Source organism: Myotis yumanensis, unplaced genomic scaffold (assembly GCF_028538775.1).
Source record: "Myotis yumanensis isolate MYYU_CA2020_CCGP unplaced genomic scaffold, mMyoYum1.0.hap1 SCAF_7, whole genome shotgun sequence".
NCBI lineage: Eukaryota > Metazoa > Chordata > Mammalia > Chiroptera > Vespertilionidae > Myotis > Myotis yumanensis.
Genome location: NW_027223758.1, coordinates 80,798,418 through 80,816,124, shown reverse-complemented (window position 1 = coordinate 80,816,124; position 17,707 = coordinate 80,798,418). Strand labels below are relative to the sequence as shown.

General features: G+C 43.6%; 1 protein-coding gene across 2 annotated transcripts in view; it reads right to left on the bottom strand.

The window, feature by feature from the left end:
• SETBP1 (SET binding protein 1) overlaps positions 1-17,707 on the bottom strand; it is a 347,277-nt gene that overhangs the window by 164,691 nt on the left and 164,879 nt on the right. For both annotated transcript variants that reach the window (XM_070421073.1, XM_070421074.1), the window contains exon 3: positions 10,216-10,269. In XM_070421073.1, the coding sequence (XP_070277174.1) occupies positions 10,216-10,269 (54 nt within the window). The remainder of the gene's footprint in view (positions 1-10,215; positions 10,270-17,707) is intronic.

The window sequence follows — 17,707 nt, the reverse complement described above, 5'->3', positions numbered from 1 at the left end:
TCATCCTCTTCAAGGGACACTCTCGCAGGGTTGCAGTGTCTGCCATTGCTCACTTCAACTGGCAAATGTCATCAACAAACTGATGGAAAGATCAGGCAGGATCTAGATTTTTGTTTGTTTGTGGTTTATGTTTCTTTTTCCTTCTTTGCTAATCCCCAATCTATTATACTGTCTTGGGAAGATGCCATTTGTGTTGTAACCCTGACTTCAGTGGTCCTGATTGAATTTCAATTACATACCTTTTAAGAACAACAAGAATTATAGTGTGTATTTATGAAGTGCTTACCATATGCCAGATACTGTCCTTTGAATCCTCCTCAAACCCCATCAGGTATGTATCCTTTCACTAATGAGCAACAAGGTCAATAACTTATGAAGGTCACACAGTACACAGCAGACCTGTGATTTGAACTTATCAGTTTGAGCCAAGAATCACTGCTCTTAACTCTTACATGATAAAGTAATGGGATATGTTCTCTGTGCTAGTTAGTGGATACAGCAGGGTGGGAGAAATCTGTGTTATGTTACTAAATGAGCATCAATTTTTACTATATATAGTGATCTACGACATCATAGAGTTTTCTCGTCTTGTGTGTCATTGGCTTAGGACACCTGTTGGAAGCACAGTTCTGCCAGAGGATCTGACACACATTTTTAGGAAGGTGGGAGATGTAGAAGGAACATTATGTGCAGAGCTGGAGAGGGAGACAGGGGGCGGTCATTATCATGGAAATAACAGAAAACCGTGGTGGAGGCTGTTGGCAGACTTGATACAGCCTCCAAACGCAAGCAAGCAGATGGCTGGAAGGTGCCGTTGAGAGCTGCAAGCTGTTCCACCAGGAGGGGCCCCTCTCTTGTGAGGGTCTCCTGACACCTCTCAATCAATCCTTTTGTTTGGTACGAGATGGTTGGAAAGGGGTTGGGTAGATAGATTGGTGGGAGGACAAGAGGGCTGAAGTGTGAGCCAGGCAATAGAGTTGGAAAGAACTTAAAAGGCAAGCTTGCTTATTTGTTGGAGAGGTGGACCTTCTTTCTCAGGAGGTAGATATGAAACTACCTTGCTAAAGCAATTATGAAAAAGGTACCTTATTTCAAGTCCTAAAGGTGGTCTGTGAATTTGCATTTTCTGTATGTGAGTCATTCCTAGACCTAAAATTTATAGAACAAAGTTATATATCACATTAAAATGTGGACACAGGGAGACATAAAATGCTGACACTATAACTCAATCTGCTAATAAAACTTATCTGAGATTCATCACAAAACATCAATGGTCTCGGGCCTAAAGGAGCAGAATTACAGGATGGTTTTTAAGAAGCAAAGATTGATACCTCTTTACCGGAAGGATCAAAGGGGAAAATCAAGAATAGAAACTAGAACCATGAAGATGGTGGAAGAAGTCACAGATTAATTAAACTTTGTGAATCTCGGGGGATCACAGAAATCATCTAATTCTGCACCCTTGAGGCTAAGTTTTTTGTTTTGTTTTGTTTTAGATGAGAAAACTATAGTTGAAAATGAAGAGGTGATACTCAAAGTGAATCCCCACTGGTTGTCCTTGCTTCTATTCTGAAGAGCTGAGCTTAAATCAGATTTTAAAAGGCTAAATCATTTTTGAATACCCTAGGAGAGATAACTTATGTTGATTCCTTTGATAAAGTAGAAAAATCTCTGCGCATGAATAACCCTCCCAACACCCGCCTATTAACTTCTCAGGCATGAACTTCTACACATTCCATTGTTTTAAGTTGGGTCCACCTGCACACAGCCCTCAGAGGGTCAGGACATCCTGGTAGGAACAAAATATTCACTAAATTCTAAAGAGACTTCATATCCCAAGAGAACTTATTAAAACTTCAGAATATTCCAGTGAAAGGCCAGACACTCTGGAAACACCTGGGGAACTTCTCTCTCTGGGACCATATACCAATGCTGGTTTTTAAAGAAAAAAAAAATCACTAAAAACACTGTCAAAGCAGGCAGTGCAAAGAACATATACCTGCCGTATGAAGCTGTGGATTTCCTGTAAGAAGAATTAATAGAGTCAGTTTGGGTTTTAGTGCTGGCTATGTGTAGACATGTGAGCAAATTATTTTTGTTAAAAATGGTCTACTATTGTCACAGATGTACAAGTTTGGAAAGAAAAATAATTAAGTGGGTTGCCTTAGGAATTATGGGAAAAGATCCATGTTTTGTGTAGGTTTCCTCCAAGTAGCCAGAAAGACACCTTTACAGGCGGAGCCATTTTTATTTTTTTATTTTTTATTTTTTGCAGGGGGAATACTATTCATAAAAAAATATATTGCCATGAACTCACAGAAGGCAGCAGAGAAAAACAAGAGTCCAGATCCTACCCTTTTAATAAAAATAGGAAATTGCATAATTAGAACAGAACGTCTCAAATGGTTTTTAGTGAATGACCAGATGTTATTTTTATCTTCAATTTACTTGGGTAAAATACTATAAGGATAAGTAAGTAGGAAAATGATCACATGCTTGGATATCATGGAAACAGCAAGTTGCTAGAAATGTTTCCAAACTCTGGTTCTAGATGTATCTCACTGTGAGCCAGTAACACACACTTGACCGGCTGCCACTGGTCTGCAATCCATGCTCTGAACAGTAGTGAATCAAAGAGCAAAGATGCGTGGCAGCAGATGGAAGGCAAGTCGAAATAAGGCCTTGAGAAAAAGGCATGGATTTACTACACAAGAAACTGAGCTGAGCAAGAAGGATCGTGGAGATCAATCCCTCTCCTGATGTCAAGGGAATTAGGTGCATAAAGCTGGATCTTTTTGGATATTTCTTAGAGTCCAGAAAGAATGCCCAGGTGTCCAACAGAGGAGGCCATGACCCCAAACACCAACACTAGCTTGTCTAAGATACTGGGCAAATCTCAACGGTTGAGTGGGAATAGCAGGGGATGAGCCTGTAGGCTTTACTACATCCATGCATGGCCACACTTGCTCAGCTTGGACCATGGTTTCCTCCTCTGTGAAAGGGGAGGCGTCAGATGTCTGATAAGGGGGTTGGTGTGGGTTTTAGATGCTGGGGGCAGGTGAAGCACATACATATTCCTGACACAGGGGAGACACAATTTGAATGTGAGGCCCTTTACCTTCTCTCCCTTCAAGATTTCCTCTGTACTGCAGGGTGTTTGCTTGTTTGGTTGTTTTCTGTGTTGTTGTTTTTTGGTGTTTTGCTTTAAAAAAAAAAAAAAAAGAAAATTATGAGGTTGATTTGGATTCTAGGGGTGGAGGGGGAGGGGACTTCTGAAAACACCAATATCTGGACTCCACCTGGACTCATTCAATGGGGTTAGGCGTGGACTCCTGTAATTTTCATAAGCTCCCCCAATAGTTCCCATCTTCAGTCCAGGTTGTGAACCACAGCTCTGGGTGCTCTCTCTCCTCTTCCAGTTTTGGAATGGAGGGAGGAGGTAAGCAAGCATCATTGGTAGGTAGCAGGACTTCCTTATACACTGTCTTGCTCTGGAATGGTTCTTCCCCAAATGGCAAAGTAGATATTATGTGATGAGTTCAAAATAAGCCAATCTGTTTTTTCACTGCTGTGTGTCTTAGATGAAGAAACTACATGGCCGACCTCTGCCTCAGCTCCGTTTCCTCCTGTGTAGAAGGGGCAACTGCCACCAGACTCTTCCACTGGGAGTTTGGGGAGGAAGGGAATGAGAGCAACAAAAATTCCTCGCCAAGATGCAAGGATTCAAAATGCTCTGCATTAATCCCGTCTATTCCTCTGAGATGTATTAAATGCTTTTTTCTAGAACCAGATAAAGGTTAAGAAAATTTAGGATAATGTACACAAGTGAAGGTGGGGTTGTTTTCCTGGTCATATCAGTGGTAAGTCATGTTTAAATTACCATAACCATGGGGATACTCTCTAGTTCAAGGTGGCATTACTAAAGTGATTAAGAACAAAGATGTTGGAACCAGACTTCCTGGGTTCCAGTCCCAATTCTGCCACTTAGGGGCTTTGTAACTGTAAGTTCCCTGTGCTTGCCTGTGATAGGGAGATAGTAGTATTGTTGAATTCACAAAGGCCTTGTAACAATTAAATGAGATGATGCATATAAAGTTCAAAGAATACTTTCTCACATAAGCACAGTTTCCTTAAGTCCTCAGCATATGTACTCAGTCCAAGGCACTGTGAGCAAGTACTAACACCAACCCCTGAGCTCAGCAGGGCTGAGTGCTCTGGGAAATTCAGAGCTACCATCTCAATCTTTACAACTGTTGGTGCTGAACTTGTAGGCAGCGGGTGCCCATGTGGAGTAGAGTCAGATAGTGGTGGTTCTGTTGAAAAGACATGATCAACCCTAGATGAACAAGCAACCTGGGAACTCAAGGGTTTCACACTAAAAAGACACCAGCTGTTAGAAGCCCCAAACTATCCAACCTGCTGTGCTACTTCCCAGTGTAGGAGCACCCGTCTGTAGCAAGCCAAACCACACAACACCATCCAGCTCTAGGCTACTGTCATGGAACATTCTCCGCTTCACCCTGCCTTTTCTGTTGGGAGATGCGCACAGCTAGGATTTCTTTCGACTCAAATTCCACAGCCATATCTTCCTAAAAACTTGCTTCTCTTCAGGAAATGTTTGGGGTTCTTGCATTAAAACCTTCTGGGTTAAGACCATGGAACCCAAGATATTTTGCAGATAATTATATCCCCTAATAACCTATGAGTAGAACTGATTTCAAGGCTGAGGGGGAAAAAAAGTAAGGGTTTGTTGAGGGAGAAGAAAGCTCTCCTTCTTTGAACATGGTGCTGTTATCATACTTAACCCGGGGATGAACACAGCATCTTCTCAGTCTGCACATCCTCTGGTCACCCACTGTGGCGGACAGCTATCCCTAGTTCTCCAACCAGCCAAGCAGCTGCTGAGCCCAATGCTTCGGTCCTCATGTACTTTCTCTGGCATTTGTCCCCTCAGCAGCATCTCCACTGACTCTACCCCAGCATCAGTCCCTGCTGATTCCCATAGGGACCCATGGTCAGAACTATTGCTGGATCCTCTCTTCATTTTATCACCCTACTACCTATGGCATAAGATTCTTGCCTCACAATTCTGGCTCTTTCCCACCCTCAAATCTTCAATGGCTCCTACTGTCTTCAGATGGATGGCAAATTCTAAACTCAATCCCAATTCAAACCAGTCAACTGTAAAATGATATATTATGACAATCAGAGAAATCTGAATATGAACTGGGTATCGGAAAATATTAAGGGATTCTTGCTGATTTTGGTAGGTGTGATAATGGCACTGTGATTTTTTAAGAAGCCCTTATTAGTGAAGCTTACTGAAGTATTTATGAGTGAAATAGCATGATAAGTGGGAATTTTAAAATACACTGCCCAAAAATTAAAATAAAAAATAAAAGTAGTTGGGAGTATTTATGAAGTAAGAGTGTCAAATGATAATGATTATTGAGGCTGGCCAAGAGGTATGTTCCCATCAGCTCCAGAAAGCTGCCTTGTCAAAAACTTGGCAAGCAGGCTATTAAACCTCTGGCAGCTTAAAATTGGTCAAGGTGAAGATATTTACACCACAGAAATGGGCACATGATACAAATCAGGACTTTTTTAGCATCATACAACTGAAGTTGAATAATAAATAACTGAAGTTGGAAAATATATGGAGTTTTATTATTCTATTATGCCTACTTTTGTATAAGTTTGAAAACTTCAGTAATAGTTATTTTTTAAAAGTATGACTCTTTTTCCAGAGTTTTAAAACCTCTGCAATATGACCCCAACATAATTTTCAAACTAAAATCCCATCATAGTTACACCTGAACCGGATTAATTAAACCACTGCAAGTCTCCAGAATACACCCAAGCATCTCACCCCTGTTTTGGCCTTCCTTCAGGCTGCCCCTGCCCCAGTATAAATTCATTCATTACCTCACTTCCTTATCACCTGTTTTGGCCCAAGTACAATGACACCTCCATCTGGAAGTCTTCCCTGCTTGGTCTATAATATATTCATTTTCTCCTTGAATAATTTAACCTGCACATCTCTAACAGAAAGAAGAAATTAAATTCACTGCGTGTGGTGGGCCCGTGGTAAGCTGTTTTCACACACATTGTCTTATTTGATCCCTCGCAATAATCTGTGAGATAAGCTGCACAACTTTTTTTCCTTAATAAGGAAATTGAGGATAAAGACATTAAGTAATGTTCCCAGGGTTACAAAGCTGACATTAGTGGCAGGACATGCCAGAACTGTCAACTTCTGGGGAAGACTGTGCACAGCAGGACGCCTCACATAAAGATCTCTCTGGAAGCCTCTGAATGAAATGGTAACTCAGTGACCAAAAGCCCTGTTTTCTTCACTCTGGAAAATGTTTTCCTGTGCATTCTCATTTATTCCCTCCCCTTTTACTGCAAGGTCCCCTTGGCCATCATAGCCATGGACATTATAAAAATTTCTTATAAACTGCTACTCTTTATAGGATAACTATTACACTCACCCCCTAAGATCCTATCATGAGTCACACTTGAAGTACAACATAATTTTTTTCCTGAAAGAAGTATTGGTTTGGAAAGTAGGAGAGGACCAAGTGCTTCAGCCAGTGGGGGATAGGTTTTTGCAAGGTAGCTTTCCCAGCATGGTGGCTGGGCATGTGAAACTTGCATCTGAGATTGGGCCCCACATGGTTATTTATTCACCAGATTCCAACTGGGACCCTTGTAAACATGTGTACACATGCCCATGGGCACACCCACATGGACACCCTACTACGAAGTTTAAGCAACCATCACATTCCTGTAGGAACTAAGAAACAAAGAAGAACTAAATGCCAAGAAGCTGGGATGCTATTTGTGTCCTAGTTGTGAGCCCCGATCTAGCATTTGCCTTGGATCACTCCTGCCGAGCTCAGCCTGCAAAAGGAATGGAATGTCTAACAAGAGGGGAGTGGTAAATAAATGACGGTACTAGCAAGCGGACAAAAATAGCCTGCTGCTAGAAGATTTTCCAGTGACATGGGAAGCACGCAAACAAACAAGAAAGAAGGTAACATAATAAAGTATATAAAAAATGATATCAATTTTCAACAACCCATCTATGTGTATGCCTATGTACATTAAAGACTGCAAGATCACACCCCTAAAATGTCATTATCTACACTTGCATCAAGATATTTTTTCCTTTTTTTTTTTGTATTTCCCAAATTTCTTTAAAAATTTTTCTTATAATTAACATCTATTACCACACAGTTACAAATTTTTTTTTCTTGGGATGAGACTTTTAAGATTTATTTTCATAACAACTGTCAAATATACAATACAGTATTATTAACTTTAGAAATGACAATAGTCACCATGATGTACGTGCCCAAGGCTTATTTATTTTGTAACTGGAACTTTGTACATTTGACCACCCTCACCCATTCCGAATTTCTCCAGGAAACATGGATAGCTTTTTTAAGGAGGGGAAAACAGGATAAAAAGAAACATGGAGAGGAAAGCATATGATTGTTAAGCTTCTATGAAATGGAAGGAGATGCCTTCTTTTACTCCTTTTGGGACTGGAGAGGGGTGGTCTGGCAAAGGGAGATGAGGGTGGTCATTTCCAGTCATCCAAAGCCCAGAAAGGAGGGATTCAGGGGTGTCTGTTCCCTCAAAAGGCAAGAAGAACAGGGTCTTGATAAATGAAAGATGTGTTTTGGGGGGAACCATAAGGAAGAGAAGAGTCTGGGTGGTTTTGGTGTGAATTTCAGAAGCTCTTTCATCTGTGCCTCTAAACCTTGTTGAAATAGTAGCCACCTGTCAGCCCCAGGCCTGACTCTAAGAGATAGTCCTACCCTCTGTGGTCGAGAGGCCAAGCTCACCGAACTCCCACAGCAAACTACAACCTCAGGATCTTAGCATAAGCCACCAGCCTACCTGCAGAGCAGTGGGTTTACTCTGCCAATGAGCAAGGTATCCTTGCAAACCAGCCATCCTGGGAAGAATGGCAGATAGTCTCTTCCTTATTTCCTCCTTTCTGGAAGCAGAAAGGACTCAGACAAAGAGACAAGCGGGTCTAGCCTAATTGAGTTGCCCTTGTCCACATTTTCCAAGCTGAGAGTCATCCAAGATTAGCAAGGAAATCATGACAATTTTCCCTAAGAGGTCGCAGCAGGATCAGGCATCAAGGAAAAAAAAGCCCTTTATAGGCAAGTGATTAGTGTGGACGGTGTGAAAGCTTACAAGCCTGCCTGATTACAATTCCCCCAGAGAGGGGTCCTCAGTGGATTCCTCTCCCAAAAGCTACTGATGGTTCCTGGAAGGGAACAGACCCATGAATTATTTTGGACATCAGGATGCGTGGGACTCAGTATCATCTGAAACCCAAAGAGAGAAGGAAAAAATAACATCAGAAGCCAACAATTTGGTGCAGTGGGGCTGGGAGGTGGGGTTGGCCCAAGCACATGGGCAGTATGGTCTCTGTTTGGAAAAGCGCCCAAAGTTTGGTAGTGACTTGAGACACATCCGGTCCTTTCTGACACAGGAATAACACTTTAGAATTAACTCTGATCTGGGCATTACGCACTGGCCACAACATTCCCAGGGCTTCCTGGCCTCAGGAACACACATCCTGAGGAGTGAAAAATGTGGATGTATGCTCCTAGCTTTGGGGGGCTGACACACAAATGGGATAATGTGGAAAGGTCAGACAGAACCAGGGGAGTGAGCCATCTGTACCAGCAACTGTGGGCTGGTGGGGGGAGCAGGAAAGCTGCCTTTCTTGGATCATGGCCTCGCATGTTGTGGATGCACCCAATATATCTGACTTTCGCTTCTCTTAATAATTCAGTTTAAATAATCTAGAAATGTGGCATGACAAACATGGAGAGAATGTGATCATTTCAGAAAGCAATGATGCCTCCCCCTCCCCCCAACACACACACACACATGCCTTCCATAAACTCAGTCTCCACTGGATACCCTTTTTAAACCTCAACACAACATCACACAAAGCATTTCCCCTTGTATAAATCTTCAGACAAAAATAAATCATTAGCTGGGATGCTACTGTGTGTGAGGTAGGTGTGGAGGTGGATGGGATGTGGGTAAATGTTGATTTTCTTTTGTTTTTGTTTGGCATTCCCTGAGCTCCCCTGGAAGTTTATGTGAATATGTGAATAAAGACTGTAATTAATGAGCAGTTTTCCATAGTTGACAATCAGGCTTCCTGATTACTTATTCCTAAGCCTCATCACATTCCTGACAGAAGGATCAACAAGCTGTAACGGGAATACCCCAAAGGGTGCAAAAACTTACCTTTGACGCACCAATGGTGCTCGCTATTCTGTTCATTCTCTTTGCAGCCTCTCACTTCCCACTTGCTGATCCTGTATCTACAGAGCACATAGCTCTCACTACAGGATCTCCTCTTTACCTCCATGCTCTGTCTGCGCCGGGCCCATGGGGAACACACAGACTGTGTGTCTGGTATGAATGAGTGTTGGTGCTTATCTGTTTGTGTGTAGGCAGTAAGTCCCCTTCTATAGACAGGGAGGGTGACTACCCGTCTTCCGTGCTGTTCGGGAGGTCCCCAGGGAGCCCTTGTCTGGGCCCTCTTGTGGTTTACTCATGGTGACCTCCAAACAGCATTCTGGCCAGAGAGAATTGTGGCCCATTTCCTAACCAAGATCAGCAAAACTAACCAAGATGGGCTGGAGTCAGAGATGAACTGAGTTGCCAGACCAATGACTGGAAGGCATGTGCACACAAAGATTAAACAAATGTGACTATTCTGTCCCCCCCCCCCAAAAAAAGAGAAATACAGGGGAATACAGCAGCCCACCGCACCCTCTACCTCCTTGGATTAATCATTTTCTAAGTCACCTTCAAGTGTGACTCATGATAGGATCTTAGGGGGTGAGTGTAATAGTTATACTATACAGCAGCCCACCACCACACATTCCAAGCATATTGGTCTATATTTGGTCTATATTTTCCCCCAGTATAAAATATTAAGAGAAAGAGAAGAAAAAGATGTTTTGGTCACGATGAGATGAGAGAGGAGCTGGAGGGAGAAGGCAAGCCACCAGGTCACTGTCAAGGTTGGCACCTTGAGTCAGAGAAGTTGGAAATACAAGGGGGGGGGGGGGGGGGTCTGCCCCCGTGCCAACTTTTTTAACTCATGAACAAACTGGAACATTTCACTCTCCCAAACATCATGAAAGGATCAGTGGAACTTACCTGTGGCTGAAATCCTTTGAGGTCACTGGCTGCAAGGTCACTGGCTGTGAGGAGCTGGAAAAGAACAAAAGGAATTTTCCTTAGTGAGACTTCTCAAAGTTTGCATAGACTATCCTGAAGAGGACTGATCAGCAATGGACTTGCCATAGACTAGATCCAGAGCTAAAGAAGCAGAGTCGCTAATGTAAGAGAGTTAGGGGCCAGGAACATCAACTCAAAGACCTTCTCACCTTGTGGCCACCACATCTCTGACTGCATTGTCCCTCTCTACTGCCTCCTACCTTTCTCACAAGTGTCCCCAATGCTTGAATTGGGGCTCATGGTCTATGGAAGGACTTCAGCAGATCCAGCCTCCCTGAAATTGTCAGTTCAATGACAGGAGTCTAGAGATGTATACACTTCTTAGGAAGAGGGTACCTGACTTCCTTCTTACTATCAAAGTAGCCTGTGCTACCACTAGCTAAAGGCCTCCTTCTCCTTCCCCTCCACTGTTCCCTTCTCTTTCTCCTCTTCCTCCTTTTCCTCCTTCCTCTTTTTTGTTAATCAGCCCAGTAAAAATGACCCTTTTCTCTTCCCAGCTACGTGTAACTCTGTTTCCCTTTATCATGTGTTTTTTTTATCCTATCTACTATTTACATATTCATAGCTCATGCCTCAAATTATCATGCATAATCATTTGAGTCAAGAGTCAAGTTCATCTATTTTTCTGTATCTTTGTGTTTAATCAATAGTACAGGATAGCCCAGACAACTTGGCTTAGCGATTGAGCATCAACCTATGAACCAGGAGGTCACGGTTCAATTCCTGGTCAGGGCACATGCCCGGTTGCAGGCTCTCCAATGTGGGGCAGCCAATCAATAATTTTCTCTCATGAATGATGTTTCTGTCTCTCTCGCCCTCTCCTTTCCTCTCTGAAATCAATAAAAAAATATTTTTAAAAAAATAGTAAAGGGTAAAGGTGAGGTTTTAATATTTTTGCATTCTCTCCAAAAAGCACCTAGTTGACTCATATGATTAAATAATAAAATAATAACATTCTGTATTTTTGTGCAAAAATGCTAAAAAAGTGTGGGGTAAAGAAAAAGGGCAGATGATTATTTTGATTCAAGAAATGTGACTGCTAGCTTTGTTAGGCCTGGAGAGCATTTGCGAAAAATAGGAAAGATTTCATGTTTGCTGTAACAATATTATGTTTGGTTCGAGAATGAGAGGGAGTTATGCTGGACTCCAGGCCTCCAGCCTTCAGAAAAGCTCAACTGGGCTTTTCTGGCTTCTCTAAATGACTTTGCCAAAAATAATGAGGAGAGGGGTGTTAACACTGGGACATAGCAGAGAGGAGGTGGAGAATGTCAAAGTTGTACTTTTCTCCGCACACCCAGGCTTGAGGATCAGCTCTCTCCAGGCACAAGGACCCATGAGAAGGTGGCACCATCTGACAGAGAGCCAGTTTGGCCCCTCTCTTGGTAATGCAACAGCCCAACAACAAGCCATGGGGGTATCTGATTAGACACTAAGGGCCAGACATTATGGGACTTAGTCCCTGCCTTTAAGGAACCTACAAGTTGGCCAAAGGATAAGGCATGCATATCAGTGTGAGCAGAACATACGTAATAGGGTGTAAGCATAAACATGTGGAGGTAAGTTCAGAAAGGTCAGGGTGGGGTTGCTTAAATAAGACAGAGTTTGAACTGAGCCTTGAAAATGGAAAGGTGGTAGATCGAGGCACCTGAGGTGGGGCAGCTGCAAGAACAGAAACATGAAAAAGGGACTCCCCAGTCCCAGTATAGCACCCATTGCATTTGCATCTCCCTATGGCCAGCCATAGCACACATTAAGGGCACAGGGAGGAGGGCATTATAGTGCATTGAAGATCCAACCCCTGGGTACCCAGCACAGTGACTGCTGCTCTATACAATTTTTCTTTTTTAATCTTCACGACTCCATCATGACATAAAAATTAGCTCCACTTTATGGGAGAAATTGAGACTTATGGAATTTAAATAACATTTTCCAGGTCACACAAGGAGTATAGGTATTGGGAATTTAAATCCAAAATTATATTGCATCCTCTTTCTTTTATTATGTGATGCCTCTGATTTATAGAGCATTGGAGATAACTCACTGATGAGACATGGCATAGGGAAAAAAGATGAGTGCCAGACTATTAGTCAAGTGAGCTACAGGCAGTACCTAAAACATGTGTCCCCATGAATGACTTTTAACTGATTGTTCCTTCCAGACATTATTTTATTTAATTGGTAATGACCATCCACTCTTCAGATCTCATCAGTACAACCTAGGGTTCTAAATTGAGCAGAGCACAGGTTAGGATGGAGATGGGAAGGAGGAATAGAAAGGGTGGGGTGAGGTATGGGTATGAGAGTGACCTTGTTAAGAACAAGGCCACCAACATGTGTTAGCATATCGGAATCAAATCTCAAATTCTCCAGGCCCTTGCAATCCAGTGGGAAGGGACTCTTCTACCTCCTTTTAATGGGGCTCAGCAAGTAGACAGCAAGCATGAAACCAAAAGGTCTAGTTCCTCCCAGTTCTGATGCTGCAACTGCAAATCAACCACAAGTGTGTTCAAAGCATCTTATCAGATGCACTATTTCCTCATGCCAGTGGTTTTGGACTTGAGAAATAACCAGATCCATTTGTTTGATTGGAAATAGAGATGTGGCATTTTGGTTATTATTCATAGTGTCCCTAGCTCAACAAAGTCAGGATCTATCCCTGGAACTATTAGACCCTCTTTTCCTTCTCTTCAGAAGGACCCACATGCATGCAATTTAGTTCTTAGTTGTTTGAAGTTCTGTTTTGTGCTGTTATATGTATTTTTTATTTTCTTTTTCTTACCTAACAAGACTGTACCCAACAATACCATGGTTACTATCTCATGTAATCTCTACATTTCTCAAAGTACTGAGGAGTCTGGACATACAATTAGTCAATAAATACCTATTGGTCAAATGACTTTAAGGGAAAGTGGTGAATACTGTCAATAGCAGGGACTAGAATGACTAAACTGCTGAGCCTGCAGAAGACACTTGTGAGAGACTGCTGGTGACACCCTTCAAGTCGACAAGAGGAAGTGGCACTCAGCATCTAGAGTATTTCCTGCCTGAAGTAGGCACTCAAACATGTGAATGAATTAATCAGCAGTGGGAACACACTCTTCTCTATCCGCTGTAGGTTTTATGAGAGAATATTGGCTTATACATCAGTGTAGGAGTCAAAGGTTCAACTGAAGAAAAGACAGCATGAAATCGAAAGGGATGGAGAAAGAGAGAGAGAGAAAGCGAGCTCCTCTTCCTGTGGATGAAACAATAAAATGTTCGATGGGCCCATTGCAGTTCTGATGCGTTAGGACCACTTTAATTGGTAGGTTGGGGGAGGCAGGGAGGTGGTATCAAGGATGGTTATCCAGTAACTTCTAAAACTTCTGAATTCCTTACCTTGTAGACCCTAAACTATTGATTCACAATCTAGAGTGCATCTCAGGTGTTATCTGACCTGGGAAATAACCAAAGGCAAGCCTGTGACCTCCTCTCTCAACAGTCCCCTAAAGAATAGCCTTTCCTCACCATCAGCCCCAAATCCCTGCCTCCTGGCTCCAGGATTTAACCATGCTCCACCCAAACATGAGCTCTTGAGTGAAACACAGTCTGCACCCAGGAAAGGAAGGGGCCGTCCTCTGCACTGAAGTCGGTGCCCAGATGTGCATTAGAAATATAGCTCAGGAAGTTCTCCTATATTAAAAACTGTAGACCATTTAGATCTATCTGGTCCTCAAAATAGACTTCCACTCTTACAGTGTCAGAACCTGAGGGAGACAGTGGAAGGTCCCAGGGTGGATGAGGAATTCACTGTGTCCCCAGAGGGCTCAGGAGCCCCCTCTGCTGGGGGACTGGACAGAGAGAAGGTGGTGTAGACAGAGATTTCCATGTGTTCTCCTCTCCCTCCCTCCCTTCAACCAGAGTGGCTCTGTTTTACCCTCTTTCATATAAACAATTTCATTTTAGAATGAATGATCTGCCACCAAAACAAACTTTAAAGCTGCAGACTAAATTCTTCTGTTGTAGAAGTTGATAGTGAATTCAGGATCACACTGATAATTCACAACAGGCCGGGCACTCTTACCCCCAGCCCCTCAGCAACCGTCTCAGTCTATTCCCACCCTATCACCCTGACACAGCTGACTGCTGGCCTCCATCCTGGAGGTGGAACAAATGTGCTCAAAAATCCAAGGGAAACTGAGGCACTGGCAAGCAGAGATGAGCCTGTCCCTCCACAAAGCCACAGACCTAAAAAGCACAGGTCCAGACCTTCTGGGCCCCCAACCAGACCCCATTCTCATTCTTCCCATTGGAAAACAGCTCACTGCCTGGCTGTGTGGGGAGTGACCCAAGGCAGGAGGCAGAGAGGGAGGGGAATGCAATCTGCTGGGCTCTGGGACTTCAATCAGGCTGAAGTTAATGAAAGGATCCTGCCTTTTCCCAGAATGGCTAAGTGTCTGCCAGGCTCCAGGGAGAGGCTTGAGCGGGTGTAGGGGAGAAGGTCAGACAGAATTACATCTCCTAGTAAATGGCAAAGGAAGGAGAAGATTCTTTCATCTCCCTGGTGGAGCCAGATTTGTTCCTTGGGCCCTGTCTCGAGCCATTCTCATTCCTGACACGATTCACCGGTCTCTGAAACATCCCAAGTTCAAAGTATTAGGAGGATGGCTCTACTTTCCATCTTTGAGGAGCTGCAGTTTTCTCTCTTGGGAAGTGGTTTTTGTGTGTGTGTGTGTGTGTTTTGGTCTCTCCTAGCCTGAGGGGCGGGCTGGGGAACAGGGAGGATTGGAGGAAGAAAAAGAAATTGGTGAGGTCCTAAGCAGGTGAGAGGAGGAATATTCTCAGCTCCCCAGGCAGAGGCTCTCTGCTCTCTCACTACTCACCAAGTCACCCCCACACAGTTGCAGCCAGTATGCCCTGGTGACTTCCCTGGGTCTAGGACTGCTCCTCCAACCGCTTCCCTCCTACCTGTGAACTTCAACAGCTTCCAGAACTTCCCTCACAGGAGGGAAGAAGGCTGCTCCATTTTCCTCCCTGTGTCCTCCTCCCCTGCCCCAGAAACATCATTTCCCCTATGCTGGTCTCTTTCCAAAGGTGCACAGCACATCTGGGTAGGCTGTGGTCTCATATAACTCCATCTAACTCCCCAGGCTGACACGTGTGCCTGGAAGGGTATCACTGACACCAAGGGGAGATGTGGGTCACACTGGACATCTGGCCAGAAGGCTCTAGGCCTCACAGACATGCAGCTGGATGAACTGAACCTGTTTCACTGGGGATCCTCTAGGACAGTGGTTGCCAACCTTTTGGACCTCACGGACCACCAGTGGTCCACGGACCACCGGTTGGAGACCGCTGCTCTAGGTCATGTGCTTTCCCTGCTCTTTCCTCCCTTGTGGGTCAGAGAAATAGATGACAGCAGGTGAGAGTATGGATGGATAGATGGATGGATGCATAGGTAGATGAAGGATCAAAGCAAAGATGGTTTTTGGGGAGCCAAAATGACCCATTTTCAAATTGCCTTAAAGACAGCTTGTATTAAGTAAGACTTCTACTTAATATGCACTCCCTCCCTATTTTCAATCTGTTCTCATTTCTCTTTCTTATTTAGTAAGAACTAGATTTTTTTCTCCCTCTTTATTTTGTGAAGCATCATTTACTTCCCTCTTTGGCTATAAGATGGATCCTGAACCCCATCTCACCCCAATCCCTCAACCCACCAAAGAGTCCAGGACAGCCTATGTGGAAGGCAGTGTCCCAGAAAGCCAAGACAGGTTTTCAGAAACCAACTAGCCCCACCTCCTCTCTTGGCTAAAAGGAAACTGAGGCCCAGAAAGAGTAAGTGATTTATCCAATGGAAAATCAGGAACCACAAACCAATGATATGTATATAAACCAAAGAAAGTTTTAGGGGCCCTAACACCTGAGGACTGGGAGATTCTGAAAGGGGAGGGGAGTGTTACAAGGTAAGTCAGGGATAAGATAGCGAAAAGGAAAGAAGTTTAAGGTGATTTCCACCAAGCCACAGGCTCTGGTGCCACCATCAATGAAAAGCCACAAAATTACCAGGACCATAGGGGTAAATGTGGAAATTGTAATAAGAGACGTAAAATGAAACCAACATGGAATGTCTCCTTCACAGCGATGATAAATGGAACATTGCAGCACAAAGGGGAATTCATTGGGCTGGGAGTGGGAAAATGCATGTCCTACCACTGGGTCTGCCTCCACTCACTAATTATGAGCTTACTTCACCTAGTCAGGTCTTATTTTAGCACCTATAAAATGAATCCCATATCCCCTCTGGCCCCATACCTCCAGCATCCGAAAGTGGCCTTCTCATTTCGGGGATGAAAAAGTTGGAACAGACTCTATTTTCCTCTATTTCCTCTTTTCCAGCAACTCCCCCTTCCCCAAAACACACCCCTCTAAGAGGCTGTCTATACTTTCTAGGAGATTCCTAATCAAAAGGACAGGAGGGAAGACAAGTCTTGTTCTGCGCCCCATCATTGGTGTGCAAGCAGGAGTTGAGATAGAAGGTCACCTGGACTGCTACACAGGTTCACTGTCTTAGTGAGGCTGCAGTCACATCCATATTGAAGCAAAGGGCAAGCAACCTTACCATCCCAAAGGCCTTGGTTCTGACTGCCCAGGCATTTGGGGTGGGCGGTGAGGAGGCCACGCAGTCAGCTTCCCACCAGCCTAAGAGGCAAGGTGCACACTTGAAGCTGCCATCCTAGCTGGACTGAGTCCTTTTGCTAAGTCTCCTCAGACTCATGGACTTTTAAAGGTTAAACCTGAAACCACTGACAGTGGAGGCAGACTTAGCTTTGGGCTCCTTCCCAAAGAGTAACAAGCATGACTAATAATAATTGAGTATAACTCCCGGCAAGCCTGGTCTTGATGGCTTATATTTTTCTTTTGTTATTTGTTAAATGATGGGGTTCTAATGTGTACAGGTGAGAGCTGTAACAAATTCCCCTAGATATGCAGCCAAAAGAGCTTTTACCTTTTTTAAAATGTTTTTTAGTTCCATGAGTAACCTTGTACATATAACCCATGCTCTTATGGTGGGGTGGGTGTTTGGTGGTTGTCCAAACTATTTCAACTTCTGGGTGGGAATGCCTTTCATCTTTCTTGCAGATTAGAGCTGCAACTATGAGAGCTGATGAAAGAAGAGGCCTCTGATTGCCCTAATCTAGAACTCACCGGGACAAAGAGTCTTGTTTTATGTTATTTGAACCTGGTGAACCTACAGAAACTCGCCCCGCCCTTCTGAAACTTCTCAGTAGAATTCTTTTTAAATGCCTTGTTCCCCAGACCAAGAAAACTGGATTTCATGGAGGGCACCTGGTATAGTGTTGAGTGGGACATTTACAAAGATAAACCTGATATAAGCTGGTGACATGGGAGTTCATATCCCCATTTATTAA